The sequence below is a fragment of the Mirounga leonina genome, unplaced genomic scaffold (genome assembly GCF_011800145.1).
Source record: "Mirounga leonina isolate KUSES-001 unplaced genomic scaffold, KU_Mleo_1.0 Mir_129, whole genome shotgun sequence".
In the NCBI taxonomy this organism is placed as follows: Eukaryota; Metazoa; Chordata; class Mammalia; order Carnivora; family Phocidae; genus Mirounga; species Mirounga leonina.
The window spans coordinates 75,136,251-75,152,128 of record NW_023270323.1 but is presented as its reverse complement, the minus strand read 5'-3'; the positions used below and the strand labels follow the sequence as shown (position 1 = coordinate 75,152,128).

The following is a 15,878-nucleotide window of genomic DNA, read 5'->3' as shown; positions in this document are numbered from 1 at the left end:
TCAAATCACGTTTGCGTACTCGAACTTGGAGGTTGCGAAGCCGGCCCCACCCAAGATTCTCACCAACGAAAACCTCGAAGACTACATAATCCCCACCCCTCACAGTAGAAGGTCCGCCGTCGGGGATCCGACCGCGGAACTTCCTCCTGCAGCGATCCGATTGCGTCACTTCCGTCGCGCTTCTGGGAGGGGCCAAGATGGACGCTCCGCGGGCCCGGGAGCAGCTCCGGCGGCGATACCTGTTCCCACCGGACACCGAGGCCCCGCTGGACAGCGAGGGCTACGCCGGGCCGGGTGAGGCGCTCCCCCGGGCGCGCCCCGAGCCGCGCCCAGGTGGCCGGAGTCGAGGCGCCCGGAAACGGCCGGCTCCGCGGGCCTCCCGCAGCCCTGCCCTGGCAGGAGGGACCGGGTTTTGTTTTTCGAGGCTTGCCAAGTGATTTTGCAAGTCGGGGACTTAGCTTAATGAAAGATTCCTAGTGATCGCGTAGCCCCGCGCATCTTCATCCCAGCCGCGCTTCAGCATTCTCAGGAGAGCTGGTTTAACACCTGTTCCGTAATATCCATTAAAATAAATGCCGTCCGGTTGGATTTCTAAGAATCTACCGAAGAATTACACTCTTACCAAAACCCGACGGCGTACGTGCAACTTGTTTAACCTCAGCTTTGCTTGTAATGGCGAACGGCTGAAAATACCTAATTGCCCATAAGCAGAGAGCTGGTTAAATACATACATGGCACAGCAGGCAGACTTTTTTCTTTTTTACCAGGGTGGATGATTTTCGGAGGGAAGCGCAGAACAAAGTATGGTATGCCACCGTTTGGGTACGAACCTGGTAACGTGTGATGTGTGTTCTCCTGTAAATACGTAGAATATGGAAGAGTTCATAGAAGTTGGTATTGGTAATTGCTTTGGGGTCGAAAAACTAGGGTTAAGGATAGGAGATTTCATTGCGGATCTTGTTTTCCTGTATGTTGTAAGTCATGTACATTTATTACCCTTTTAAAAATGAACAGAAATCACGCCCAGGCATGCTTATTTATAAACTTTGAGGCTATCTCCCAGAATTTATAATATGAACATGCCTCTCTTGGGGATTCTGATAGCTTGCTAAAGGTTGGGCACCTCAATTGTATTCCAGTGGTTCTCACAAGAACTGAGAGAGAGGGCATGTCACTCATCTGGTGAACTTGTTAGAAATAACTCATCAGACCCAACCCGAGCCACCTTTTCTTTCAGATTGGGTCTCAAATGGAAGAAATTTGATTTGTCCATCACCTGTCTAGACAGTACTGTGCCAAGACTAGACCTCCAGTGTGCCCTTGCCACTTTTGAGCTGCCTCAAAAGGTTGTGTTTGTTTGCAATAATTAAAATATGTAGTTAAAAGTAGTATTTTGGGGGAAATTACAAGTCCATTTTGTGCTGTAATGTCTGATGTCTGCATTTTTCTTAATTAACAAGACTAACTGCTTTCTTAGGCAATATATGAAACATAATACTAAAATTCTACACTACCCGGTGGTGTCATTCTTTCCAAAAGATGATAATAATTGTAAATTTGATTTTAAAATCCGTTTAGAGGGAAAAAGTTTCCTATATTGAACATGTTTTATGGCAGGTTCCTATTAATTACTTCTACATATATAAACCTATTTGGGTGGTTGTTCAGAAGAAATTGGTACTGTAATTGGAGAGAATCTGGGTTTTGGAAAGGTCCAGGAAATTATTTTATCCAGCTTAAAATAGCTATTTTTTTCCTTATAAATTTATGGTAACTTGATAAGTTAAAATCTTCCTTATTTGCAGAAGCCTCTACAGCTGTTGAAAAAAAGGAGAAACCTCTTCCAAGACTTAATATCCATTCTGGATTCTGGATTTTGGCATCCATTGTTGTGACCTACTACGTTGATTTCTTTAAAACCATTAAAGAAAACTTTCACACTAATAGGTGAGAAAACTTTATTGCTTTCTAAGTTAAGCACCATCATCTTATTTTTCATGTTCTGTTTTGTCAGTTGAATTTTGCAAATGTTTACAAAGCTCTTACTTCCTGCCAGGCACCGTGTTAGAGGTACTAGTGATACAAAGGTGAGTAAGAGAGTGTGTGCTTTGGACATGAACAGCAGAACGTATGAGCCTGGGAAGTATTTCAGTATGCCTTTCAGCACAAGTGTGTTGTAGAATGGCAAAGGTAGTGAATTTAAGAACCTAATCCATTTGTAAAAGATGGAAGAAGAAAGATTCTGCCTGATGGTCTCTCTGAAGATAAAGTGTAAGAGCACTGGGAGGAGGGGGTGAGGACTGTGGTAAGAACTGGGTCTCAGCTTGTTTTCAGAGAGTAGTTACAGCTAATAAGGTAACTACAGGGAGTGATTGAAGTAGAGTTGATGTCACTCAAGGGAGGAGTTGGGAGCTGATGTCAAATCATCAGTCATTCAGGAGGATTGGGATCTCTTTGGTATAATCTCAGGAGCTGACATGGGGGACAAGGTTGTGAATTAGGTCTGAGTCCTCACTGAACATTGGACAATATTCTGGAGGCCCCCCATAGCAGAACAAAGAGGGGGAGATGTTGATGACCATTGGAACTGGCATTGGGGGGTGGTTTGCATAGGATGAGAGCACAATTGTTCACAAGGAGCAGCAGGGCTAGAAAGGTGTGGATAGGACTGTTTGATCCCACGTTACCTTTTCTTCGAAGTCCTTCAGGAAGATCGGTGACCATTGGAGGGAGAGCCAGGAGATGCACGCAGTCAGGAGAAAGGCATATGGGACTTTAAACTGTTGGAGGGAAAGAGCTTGTTCTCTCTTTCCTCATTCCTGTGAGCTGGAGCTTTCCTTAAACACTCCCATCTTTCTGCCCTTTGCCCTCCTTGTTCCTTCCCTGAATGATCTGGGATGAAGAACCAGACGTGTCGCTCAGCACCTTCTTTCTCTTGGGATCCAGCTGCCCATTGGAAGCACAGATTCCAGTCTCCTTTTCTCTGCCGTCATTTCTGGGGGCAGCCCCGACATGCGAGGGTCTCTAGGTTTTCACATCAACTTGGAGCCTGGTGGGTATGTCTGGTCACCAAAGCCATCTTCCTGTAGCTCCATCAGTAAAAAAAAAAAAAGCTGACAGTTGACCTCATCAGCCTAACTCCTGCGTGTCTCTCAGTTGGTTTAGAAACTGGGCTGGGAAAAGAGAGAATGGTTACTTTGCCCACCAGCAGTAGCAGCTGTATCTTTGTTATTCAGATGTGTCATGAGAGCCTGTGATGTGACGGCGATGATTAAGGCACATGTCTAGCCCCTCACCAGTCCCTTACGGTCCAGGATGGATAAATCGGTCATGTGGTGGGTGCTGTGTAAGTTTATGCACAGGATTTACCTCTGTCGCCTTATATTAAGTATTCTCACTAGTTTAAGGAATTGGTGAGGTAAGGGATAAGTAGTTACACGTAAAAGGTGCTGGAGGCACACATGGTCATGTGGCAGAGCCAGGACTCGGAATCTGGAGCCAGGCCTTGGAGCAGGAGAAGGAAGTAGAAGTCACAGACCTGGCCTCAGAAAAGCGTCCCCTTAGATAAAAAAGACATGAACGGATACCCACAGGCTGAGGATTTTGAGCAGCCCTGGATTCTTGCTGAGGGCCTCAGTAAGCAGTGGGGAGTTGGAGCCGTGCGATGAGAGCAATACCTGGGAGGGAGTGCGGGCCATGATCTGCTTTCTTGCATATGGTTCATTCTTCTGATACCTGAGGTCATTGCTTATTTCTTGCCCCACCGTTAGCCCAAGTTCAGAAGCTCGAGGCATTAGGGTTCTTTAAATCTGTGCAAGGTTAGGGGTACCTGGATGGCTCAGTCGGTTGAGGGTCTGACTCTTTCAGCTCAGGTTATGGTCTCAGGGTTGTTAAGATTGAGTCCTGCGTCAGGCCTTGTGCTGAGCATGGAGCCTGCTTAAGATTCTCTCTGCTCCCTCCTCCCCACACACCACTGCCCCAGCTGGCGTATGCTCTTTCTCTCTCTCAAAAACATTTTTTTAATCTATGCAAGGTTGTAAGATTATATGTTCAAAGACAGGAGAGACAGGTCAGCATTAAAGTGAAACATCATGATGCTTTGAAAATGTCAATTTTTAGGAAACTGCTGGGGGTGTGTGTGTGTGTGTGTGTGTGTCAACCAAGGAGCTAATTAAAACTACGATGGAAATTACCATCCCAGATGCCCAGGCTCTTCATACCCACCCAGCCAGAATCTGGGAGGCTGGGGCAAGTTAGCTTCCTTTTGGAATGTTGCAATGACTGATACACACCCAGGGTTGAGGGCCACTGACTTGCGGTATCGTTTTGATTCAGGCAAGTTCTTCAGCTGTTTCTGTCCTCTACCATATCGGGACTCCATGGCCGTGCTAGGATTCTATATGAAGTTAAAAACGGACGAACAGAAGGATCCTGACCAAGCAAGGAGGTCACTAACGGTGTTCCTCAACCTTTGTTAGCACCTCCTAAGGAGCCTTTGCAAGACATGCTATTCCTTAGTGCCCCCTTACATACTGTATGAGTATCTGTGCTTTGTATGTGCAGAAAGAATAAGATTATTTCCTCACTTTGGGGGCAACATCGCCCCTGTTGAGAATGCACACTAGCGGAAGAGAGGTCTTTGAAGACCTCCTTGAAGAGGAACATGGAATTATTTTTTTTTTCATGGATCCCCTCTGGAATAGTGATGATTACCACTGGGCATTAACTATGTGGGAAGCACTTTTCTGAGCAGCTGTGTGACTCTCACAGCTATTCTATAAGTCCTGGTAATGTTTCCAAAGCCCCATGAGGTTAAGTAATTTGCCCAGAGCCACAAAACTAGTCCTGCTGGAGCTGAGATCCAAACCCAGACCAGCAGATGTGAAAGGCTGCACCCTCCCGCCTTTCATCATTAATCCCAGAACCCAGCGTCATAAAATGACTTAAAGGAATCTGGAACCTTGCCACGGTTGGATGTGCACTCACTGCCAGTGTCACTTGACTGTTCCAGCCCCTCTGTGACCGCTCTCTCATCTATGCAGAACACTGGTGTTTTCCCCTCAAAGAAGCGAAAGATAATGGGGACATTGGGAAACAGGAGAAGGGCTTTGTTCCCCAAATCTGGCCTCCTCCCCTGACCAGCAGAGGCGAGGAGGCTGCCTTCACACGCAGAGTTGGCTCTTGGGTAGAATGAGAAGTGAGAAAAAGCCACTGCCCCTCGGAGGGTTGGAGCTCTTCTCAAAATGGGTGTGTTTCCCTAAGAAACCTGTTGTGAGAGGCAGTTTGAAGAAACCGTCTTCCAAATTGATTGTCCGTATTCCCCAAAACCCTCCTTGACTTGGAGGAGTTCATGGTCCCTGTTTCTTACTGTCACACTCAGATCTTCAGAAAGAGACAGAAAGCTGCTGTCTCTCCTGGATCGTGAAAGCAGACACGTCGCCGTGAGCTCGCTCGTGCTTTGGGTCGTGGTTTTGGAGCGTGCGCAGCACACGAGTGTTTAAAGCCTCACTTTCTTGCTGCTGCATGTGCTGGCCTCCTGTCTCACCCCATCTCCTAGTAGATAGAGGCCTTCTGAAAGCTGGGACTGAGGAGCGGTGGGTCCCTCCGGGCCCCTTGCCCAGCTGATACTCCGTGAAAATCGATTGTCAGGCTGTCCGTGAGAACGTTTAAGACGTGTGCTCGCTCGCTAAGTGCTGTCAGCCCTCCTGTCGCTTTTGTCTCGCAGTTGGTTTGTCGTTGGCGGCGCCCTGCTGCTCCTCAGCCTGTCGATTGCATGTTACTGCATCCTCTACCTGGAGTGGTGTCGTGGAATTGAGGATTATGACGTCAAGTACCCCACCTTGATACCCATCACAACTGCTACTTTTATCGCGGCTGGGATTTGGTAAGTTAACTTTGAAATGACTAACAGGAATAAAACGGTTTTTGATCGGTGCTGATGTACATGGTCCAAAATGTAAAGGAAAGGAGTAATGGGAAAATGGCCTCCTGTCATTGCTGGTCTTGGAGTCCCTTTCCAGTAGGATCTTTCTTTATATATTTAGCTATTTAATACGCAAATGGTGACATGCTATATATATACTGCATTTTGCTTTTTCAGTCACTTCCGTTGTGAAATATAAACATATAGAAAGTGGAAAACAGGGCGCCTGGGTGGCTCAGCTGGTTAAGCGACTGCCTTCGGCTCAGGTCATGGTCCTGGAGTCCTGGGATCAAGTCCCGCATCGGGCTCCCTGCTCAGCGGGGAGTCTGCTTCTCCCTCTGCCCCTCCCCCCTCTCATGTGCTCTCTTTCATTCTCTCTCTCTCAAATAAATAAATAAAATCTTTAAAAAAAAAAAAAAAGTGGAAAACACTAAATTGTACAGCTGAACGAGTTAAGAGATGCATTGATGAAAGCCCACCCAGGTCAAGAAGGAGAACCGTTCCAGCCCCAGAATCCCACCCCCACCCGCAGGCACCATCCTTCCTGCCCAGGGACAGACACTGCCCCGACCTGTGTGGGACTTGTTTTCTTTTGCATCTCTTAAATACTCTTATTTTTGTTTTGTCTGTTTTTGAACTTGATAGAAATGGAGTCATATATGGTGTGTTCTTTTACATTTGGCGGTTTACACGCACTATTATGTATGCTGTTTATTACTCTCCTGCTCAAAACTTCAGAGACAGAGGGAAAGCTGCTGTCTTTCCCGTATCGTGAAAGAAAACGCGTCGCCATGAGTGGAGTTGTGGTTTGGACGGGGCTTTATGGGCGTGTGCGAAGCCTCACTTTTGTTCCTGCCTCATGTCTCAGTCTCATCCTGTGTCACCCCATCTCCCGTTGGATCTGCCTTGTGCATCACGGCTGCTCACTGCTGGGTAGCATTCCAGCCTGTCACTGAATCCCAGCTCTTCGGCTCTACTGTCCATAGCATTTGGATTATTTCCAGTTTGGTGATGTTTTTAAGGATGCTGTTAACGTTATGGACTAGGACTCTGGTGCACACGTGTCTCTTGGAGGTATCCATGCTCACACATGTGTGTGTACATATCTCTAGAAATGAAATTGCTGGCTCGTAGATTGTACGTAGCTCCACTTTCAGTAAATAGCGCCACCTCTTTCCCAAAGTGTTCATTTTTTTTTAATGGAGCCGTGTGGTTGATAATTCTTCCATATTGGTACATACAGATGTGCCTTGTTGTTTTGAATTGTTACATAATTATTACATAGACATAACCAGGATTTATTTAACCCGCTCTTGTTGGATTTAGAGTTGTTCTTACTGTTTTGCTGCTATAAAAACACCACAGTGTCCTTAATAGTTATTCAGTGAAAAACATTGATTTTTTTTAATGTGTATAAAAGTATACTTGCTCACTGAAGAAAAATCTATTACAGAAAAACACAAAGGAAGGAAGTCACCATGATCCTGCTAGGCAGAGAGAAAAACTACTCTTACATGTTGTGTATATTCCTGTAGCTTTTTTCCTTTTTCTGTAATAAGTGAATTTTGATTTTGGAAAAACCATATACTTTTGTACATGTTCAGTTTAAATGCATGTTTTTTATGATGAATTTTCTGTATTTGAAGTTAAAGGGTATTGACACCTATTACCTTGTAATGTGGACATTACTAACCCTTCAGTGACGTGGGTGGACAGGTGTGCTCTTTCATATTATATGAGTAAGATCACCCCAGAAATGTTAGTTTTTAGAACAGTGGGATTGTAGCTGTTTAAAGTTCTCTTTATCAAAGTGTTACACATTAAAATAAAATCTTAATTTAATTGACTACAGTTTTCGCTAAGTAACTTCTGGTTCGGCAAATTTAGTCCATAAAAATCATTTGCACTTAGAAGCGGTCTTATTCTTACCTTGGTGACAGGAATAGTGTTTTTCTCAATAGGAATTTTTTTTTACTGTTTTTTTTTTTTTAAAGATTTTATTTATTTATTTGACAGAGAGAGACACAGCGAGAGAGGGAACACAAGCAGGGGGAGTGGGAGAGGGAGAAGCAGGCTTCCCAAGGAGCAGGGAGCCCGATGCGGGGCTCGATCCCAGGACCCTGGGATCATGACCTGAGCCGAAGGCAGACGCTTAATGACTGAGCCACCCAGGCACCCCTCAATAGGAAATTTAATAGCAACTTATAAGTGATTATTTTTTCTTTCTGTTTCTAAGAGAAAAATATTTGAAACTGTTTTGACCGTGATCGTTTGATGGCGTGTGGATCGTAAAAGGCAGTAGCCGCTGTCATTCCTATTCCATCACAGACACTGACTTTTAAACTCTCGGGTTCCTCTTGGGCAGCTCTCATGGGAGGACCTTTAGCGGTTCCAGTTCCAAATACTTTCGGAAGAGTTTGAGATATTTCCACTTTGGGCTAAATCACATGGTGGAGAAACATGACATGCATATAAAGTTGCTGGCTAGGTAAACTTCCCCAGACTGAGGAACAGTGGGTTCTCCTAGATTCCACCGTGGGTTGTGTGTGTAGACTGCAGCCGGAGTTGCTAACTGTGTGCGCTTTGTCCTTTTCAGCTTCAACGTTGCTCTGTGGCATGTGTGGTCCTTCCTCACCCCGCTGGTGTTGTTTACTCAGTTCATGGGGGTTGTGATGCTCATCTCACTCCTTGGATGACTTCTAAAGGTAGGAGTTCTGGAATGGTATTTCTAATATTGAACTCATTGGAACAGTGACTTCCTCTATGACAGTTTTCAGGTGGCGGCCCACCAATGGCAGACTACTTAGCAACTGTTTATTCACTGAACTCTGAGATGAAAGGGACTGAGGCCCCTTTCCTTTTGCATAATTTAGCGCTTCTTCGGTATGGCACCCACCCTTCAGAGATGTCACCAAGACAGTATCTGCACCCTCCAGTATGGAAAAGTTCACGCTGTAGGTTATTTTCTCCTGAAGTCAGCTTCCATCACCTGATACACACGTGACGACTGGCCAGGTCGTTCTGACGGATTGGCAACATAGGAAGAATGGGCACTCTAACCCACTCTGACTGTTCTGGCTGCTTCCTAACGGACGACGCATCAACCTTTTCCTTCCATGTTCCTTATAGGATTTCTTCCTCTCCACCAACAACTGCCCCCCTGGGCCCGCTGCCTTGCACAGTGGGGTCTGTTTGTCGAGTATCAGATGACTCATTTATCACACAAATATGTATTGAGAACACTCCCTCTGCATGCTGAGGGACATGGGGAGAAAGACCGAGGCAGCCCCTCCCTTCCCGTCCCTTACTTCAGAGCTTGGAGGACATCTACTTGGTGCATCACTTTACAGGCATGAAAACAGGCCCAGAGAAGTAAAAGTTAATATATACTAAGTAAATGACTGGAGTGCTAAAGAAAACTGGCTTCAGCTAACAGCATGTGCTCCCTTTGGAGTTTTATTTTTTCTTTTTAAAGATTTATTTGAGAGAGAGAAGGAGGGAGCGCACTAGTTGGGGGGAGCTGCAGAGGGAGACGGAGAAGCAGGCTCCCCGCTGAGTATGGAGCCTGACGTGGGGCCCAGTCCCAGGACCTCACGATCATGACCTGAGCTGAAGGCAGGTGCTTAACTGGCTGAGCCACCCAGGCGTGCCCCGCCCCCAACTTCGGCATTTTAAAGGAGAGTCACTGTACCCACATAAAGGAGAAACGGACATAATGTCATTGCTCCCGGGCTGCAAGTCGTCGCTGTCATGGCCCTGACCGCGCTGGGGTGGAGAGTCCCCTCCACATGCTGTGCTGTGTCCGGGGCCACCTGGCCTCTCTGTAGCCCTTTCTCCCGGTTCAGGTGTGTCACCACAAGACGTCGCCTCACCTGACCACGTGTCCTGCCACTCCCCTTCTCTCAGGTGTCGTTAACATTTTTGGCTGTTGTTTTGACTTTTTACACATGTTCAGGAGCTTTTGACATCCTGCTGATGTGAATTTATATTTGGTAATGGAGAGCCAGAGATGTTGTAGACATGTGGACTAAACTGCGCTTCTCACAACAGATCCAGAAGCTGAAGATAGAATGTCTCACATTGGATATCAATGCTCGTTTCCTCTCAGGTTTTAGAGCGCGTCAGTGTGAACGCTTCAACCCCCAGCTGGCTGAAAGCTTCGCAGACGTAATGGAAATGCTACAGTGCGTTTTTGCATCTAGGAAGTGAGTGGTTTCCTGGGAAAAATTTTAACTTTGCAGTCTGGTTGAAATCAGAATAAATTCAAGCTCTTTTGCCTGTTCTTAAACTCAATAATTATTGAATTTTTCAAATTCAAAATAGAAGTAGTTGGTTTGCAGTGTTAATCTGTTTGAATCATTGGCGAAAGTATTGGTGTAAACATTTAAGCAGCGTTTCATTATAGGTACATGATGTCCTCCCAAAATTGCAAATAAGTTGTTTGCTCTTTGGTTGTATACGATCACTGGGTGTATATAAAGGAATGATCGTGTCCTGTGCCTTTAACCCAGCTTCAGCAATTACTATATTTCTCAGTTTTGTAATAGTCTTGTTAGGTGAGAGGACCATTTGGAAGCATTTTATGTGTTCATATCACTTTAGATTTCATCATGTGTAAATTCCTGTGTTTCTAGCATTTGTTTACTTATCATTTTAATCATTTTAAGTATGTATAATTTTTTAAATCCTTTTTTAATCATTTTTAAGTATGTATAATTTTTTCCTTAATGTTTAAATAAAATATTTTTATAACTTTCTTGTGAGTTTTCTTACTACAGGTTTTGGAAAGTTTGTTTTCAGCTATTAGAGTTAACTAAAGGAATAGGGCTTCTTCTTAGAGATGTCTACTCTGCTCTTTAAAGATCTCAGGAAGACACTGTTCACACTTTAAAATGCAAATATGTTCATGTTAAACCCAAACATCATACGCCTTGTGGTGTTGATCCTCACCCCACCCCCTCAAAAGGGACTTCTGCTGATAGTGGGATTCATTCACCACTTGTGTCTGGCTTGGATCCCACCCTGCACCTACCATGACCGGACCTTGAGTAGTAACCTTTCTCCAGCTGTGAAGTGGGAACAGTATTTGTTTTGTAGGGGGCACCTGGGTGGCTCAGTTGGTTAAGCGACTGCCTTCGGCTCAGGTCATGATCCTGGAGTCCCGGGATTGAGTCCCACATTGGGCTCCCTGCTCAGCAGGGAGTCTGCTTCTCCCTCTGACCCTCCTCCCTCTCATGCTCTCTCTCATTCTGTCTCTCTCAAATAAATAAATAAAATCTTTAAAAAATATATATATTTGTAGGGTTGTGGATAGTAGGAATAATGTTTACAAAACACCCATTACAGGGCGCCTGGGTGGCTCAGTCGTTAAGTGTCTGCCTTCAGCTCAGGTCATGATCCCGGGGTCCTGGGATCAAGCCCCGCACCGGGCTCCTTGCTCTGTGGGAAGCCTGCTTCTCCCTCTCCCACTCCCCCTGCTTGTGTTCCCTCTCTCGCTGTGTCTCTCTCTGTCAAATAAATAATTTAAAAAAAACAAAACAAAACACCCATTACAGTGCCTGGTACACAGTAGGTTTCTGGTACACAGTAGGCGCTCACTCCATTAATGGTAATAGAGAACGAAAGACCAAGTAGATTCAGGATCAGGAGTGGGAAAAGGCGGGCAGGAAAGTGGGAAAAGGTGAGCAGAATCGAGCCCAGTCTGGGTACACACACGTGAGAGTTTCATTACAAGGTGAGGAGCAAGGTCAGACAGAGGTCAGAGTCAGCCACGTCAGTCAGTGATGTGGGGAGTCCAGTGCAGGGTTGCGGTTGCGAACCCTGGAAGTTAGGATGAGAGTAAGAGACAGGCGGGACTAGGAAGGGAGAGACAGGTAGGGGGCTACCTGATCAGGCTCACCAAAAATCCCCAAAATGCTGAGGCGTAAGGAAATCAGAGATGAGGGAACATAACCAGAGCACCTCGTTTGTCTTAAACCTCAGAGGCGAGATATTCAAAGGAGAAGTAATCATGGTGCTCTCAGTGGTGACGTCAAGAAGATTGAAGTTCCCTGATCAATTTTCTATAAAAGACCGACCATAAAAGCCCTCAGTGGCAACCCATTCGGGACCCCTCTCACTTGAGAGGGCTTTTTCTTTCCTTTCTGTTTCCACCTTCACTGAATAAACTTTTGCTTCACCCTTTTGTGTCCGTGAGATTCATTCTTTGACCCCGTGAGACAAGAACCCTGTAACAAGAGCATTGGTTCTGACCCTCCGGAGGGGCCTGGGGCGGGGGACAAAGGACAGCGCCCTAGTGACAGCACCCACAAGTTCTATGTCTGGAGAGAGTCTGCAAGAAAACACCTATCCTCCCTCGCTCTCCCGCCCCCATCTCTTACTGCGGAGTGTAGTTCTATTTGGATAGAAATCTAAGGCTGGGATTTTCTGTAGGTAGTCCGTTAAAACCCAGTTAGCAGAATGCAGATGTTGGGGCCAACAAAGAGGGTAAGATGACCCTGTTAGTTGCAAAGAGACATTTTAATAAATTTTTTTAAAACTGGATCATGCCTGGTCTCTGTTTCTGTTACATAACTGTCATGTATGTTATTTATGGGTCTTTCCCTGTTACTATACTAAATAAGTAAAAATGGTATCAGGCCATCCTGTCAGTGCTTCTGAACAAGCCTGTGGGAGGAGCACCACTCTTCAGAGTAAAGCGTAAATGAACACTTGCCAATCTCTACCATGAAGGCCAGGGATATGGCAGAAGCACGTGTGTGCTCTTGAAAGTGTCCCTGACTCTCTTGGGGCGCGTGGGTGGCTCAGTCCGTTGAGCTTCTGACTCTTGGTTGCGTGGGACTCTTGGGTTGGGGTCAGGTCGTGGTCTCAGGGTCATGAGATGGAGCCCCACATCCAGCTGTGTGCTCTGCGTGGAGTCTACCTGTCTCTCTCCCTCCCCTTGTGCCTCCCCCCAATAAATAAGATCTTTTAAAAATTAAAAAAAAAAAATTGTCCCTGACTCTGACCATCCCAAGTGTCAAGTCCAAGTTTTCTACCCGGCTTGCATACTCGTGCCCAGGCCTGCTGCTCAGAGGTTGTGGTTCGGTTGGTGAGCAGGGCTGTTCTGTGTGAAGCCTTCTCCAGGCGATTCTAACATCAGGAGGAGTCAAGAACTCTCCTGGTCCAGTCCGTTTAGGGAGAGACCTCTCTGCAGAAGCTAGAACCTTCAGATTGGCAGGGAACATAGAGATAATGGAATCTAACCTTGCTCACTAGGGTCAAAACCAGACTGAGACTCCCCCGCCCCTCTTCAACCCCACAATCTGTGTCTGGGACCCAGCTTACGAGACTGGCCTTTTTAGGAGACTAACAGGATTTCAGGCCCTGGCTCTGCCGGGGCGCTTGGGTTTTATGCACCAAAAAAGGTCTTTTAAGCCAGAGAGGCACTGGAAGGGCCTGGGAGAAGCTGAAGAGCCGTCTCTGCAGGTGGGCTCACTTGGGGGAGGGGCTGGGGCTAGGCCTGGAGTTACTCCCTGGTGCTGTCGGCAGCTGCACCAGTCCGGATAAATGCCCTCACTTAAAGAGGTGGGTTTTTTTGTTTGTTTTTTAATATTTTATTTACTTGACAGAGACACAGCGAGAGAGGGAACACAAGCGGGGGAGTGGGAGAGGGAGAAGCAGGCTCCCCACGAAGCAGGGAGCCCGACGTGGGGCTCGATTCCAGAACCCTGGGGTCATGACCTGAGCTGAAGGCAGATGCTTAAGGACTGAGCCACTCAGGCACCCCAAAGAGGCATTTTTTTTTTTAAGATACCTATTAGAGAGAGAGCACAAGTGGGAGGGAGGGGCAGAGGGAGAGGGAGCAGGGAGCCCGATGTGGGGCTCGATCCCAGGACCCTGGGATCAGTCCCAGAGCAGAAGGCAGACGCTTGACCGACTGAGCCACCCAGGCGCCCCAAATGCCCTCCCCTTAAAAACATTTTTTTTTTTAATTTTTTTTTAATTTATTTATTTCAGACAGAGAGAATGAGAGAGAGAGAGCACATGAGAGGGGGGAGGGTCAGAGGCAGAAGCAGGCTCCCTGGCGAGCAGGGAGCCCGATGCGGGACTCGATCCAGGGACTCCAGGATCATGACCTGAGCCGAAGGCAGTTGCTTAACCAACTGAGCCACCCAGGTGCCCAAAAACATTTTTTTTGAAAGACTGATTCAGCTCAGTATTCCTTGAGGTGGGAAAGAGTTTGGTGGATTCTTGGAACATGAATTCATAAAAATGACTCCACGAAACAGTGACGGGACTGTTTTGTACACACTGAGGACTGATTCCCCAGGAGCAGCGTTGCAGGTACTGGGCCGAGTGCGGTGGGGAGTTGAAGAGGAGAGCCGACCAGAGGAGGGACTGGTCCGAAGCGGGCTGTGAAGCCCTCCTCGCCTGAGCCTCAGACTCAGCCCCCCAAGTGGAGGGCCGCAATTTCCCCATTTGGGCAGAAGGGGGATGGGTGTAAAGCAGCGCGAGCGATAGCTTTTCCCGTTAGCTGCAGCTTTTGCCAACCTTTTAATACCTCACTTGGGGCGTATTCATTGTGCCTTGAGATGCATCATTCCCACGCGCACCCGGATCTGTTGTCCTGTTCCCCTCTCTGAACACACACACCCAAGTCGGGTTCCCTCAGGCTCCTGAAGTTATGGACCGCGTTCTCTGGTCTCCCTTATGGCACAACTCCCCCAAAGGGCGCTCTGTGCTCCCCCTCTCCAGTTGTGCTCCGTATTTTAACAAGCGTGTCACGACATATGTTTGCAGAAGAGTGTATATTGCATTGCCTTATGTTTACCATAAAGAAGAGTCAAAAAGGACCTCTGGAACTGGGTGCCACCCGGGCCCACATACCTCCAGTGGTACGAGTGACCCCCAGTTCAGCCACTGCTTCCCCACGGTCCCCCCGCACTCACCTGAGCACCATGTCTCCCTCAGGGCCATCCAAACTCTTCTCACAGTCCCTTTATTCCTGCCACCGTGACCGGCACAAAAGGCCTGGGCCTCCCGGCGCACGTGTCCTCTCCACACACGTCTGTATGTTCCGGGTGTCTAATGCTGCGTGACAAGCCACGCTACACGTGGTTTTAGGCTTAAAACCACCACCACCACGACTTTGTTCGCGAGTCTGAAGTCGGAACAGGAATCTGCAGGAACAGCTTGTTTGCACTCCACAGGGGTGACTCGACCGGCTGGCTGGACGGTCCCCTTCCGAGGAGGTTCACTCGGGGTTGGCGAGCTGGGGCTGGCTGCCGGTTTCTCTCCGCATGGGCCTCCCCCATGGGGCCGCGGGGGTTTCCTCCCCGCAGAGGAGCTCCCATCCAAAGGTGAGCTTGGGTATCCAGTTTTTGGTTGCTGCTCTAACAAATTGCCACACACAGCAGCTAAAAACAACAGAAATTGATGATCTCACAGTCCTGCCGCTTGAGGTCTGGCGTGGGTCTCAGGTGTTGGCAGGGCTGTGGTCCTCTCTGGAGGCTCCAGGGGAGAACCCATCTCCCGTACTTGGAGGCGGTGAGCAGAGTTCAATTCCTTGCAGTCCTAGGACTGAGCTCCCCGTCCTGAGCTGGCTGTCAGCGAGGCCGTTCCCGGCTCCTAGAGGCACCTCTCTTTGCCGCCTCGGGGCACTCTCCCTCCATCTGCAAGCTTCACATGTCTCCTGCCTCTTCCTCATCATACTGCCCCAACCCCTCTTCCGCCTTCCCCTTCTGCTGAAGGGCCCATGTGATTACACCAGGCTCACCTGGGCAACCCCAGATCCACTCCCTGTTTTAAAGCCCTTAATTCATCTTCAGTGTTCCTGTGGCCACGTAACGCAACAGTGTGGGTAGCTTCCAGGGAGCAGGGCGTGGACCTCTTTGGGGGCATCGCTCTGCCCACCCCCGTGTCCCAGAGACAGGAGATGGAAGCTCCCACTTAAAGCAAGGGCTCAGGAATTGTT

General features: G+C 47.5%; 1 protein-coding gene across 4 annotated transcripts; it reads left to right on the top strand.

Annotated features, from left to right (window-relative positions):
* The first annotated feature begins 94 nt into the window (after positions 1–94).
* On the top strand, positions 95–12,099 carry TMEM128 (transmembrane protein 128). Of its 4 annotated transcripts, none has more exons than XM_035005313.1 (5): positions 95–294; positions 1,806–1,947; positions 5,726–5,884; positions 8,520–8,628; positions 11,906–12,099. In XM_035005313.1, the coding sequence occupies exons 1-4, from the start codon at positions 198–200 to the stop codon at positions 8,617–8,619; spliced, it is 498 nt and encodes a 165-aa protein (XP_034861204.1). In that variant the 5' UTR covers positions 95–197; the 3' UTR covers positions 8,620–8,628; positions 11,906–12,099. The 4 variants fall into 4 exon arrangements, with proteins under 4 accessions (XP_034861204.1, XP_034861203.1, XP_034861202.1 ...); XM_035005312.1 differs by lacking the exon at positions 11,906–12,099 and adding an exon at positions 10,032–10,222; XM_035005311.1 differs by lacking the exon at positions 11,906–12,099 and adding an exon at positions 8,797–10,222.
* Positions 12,100–15,878: the final 3,779 nt, after the last annotated feature.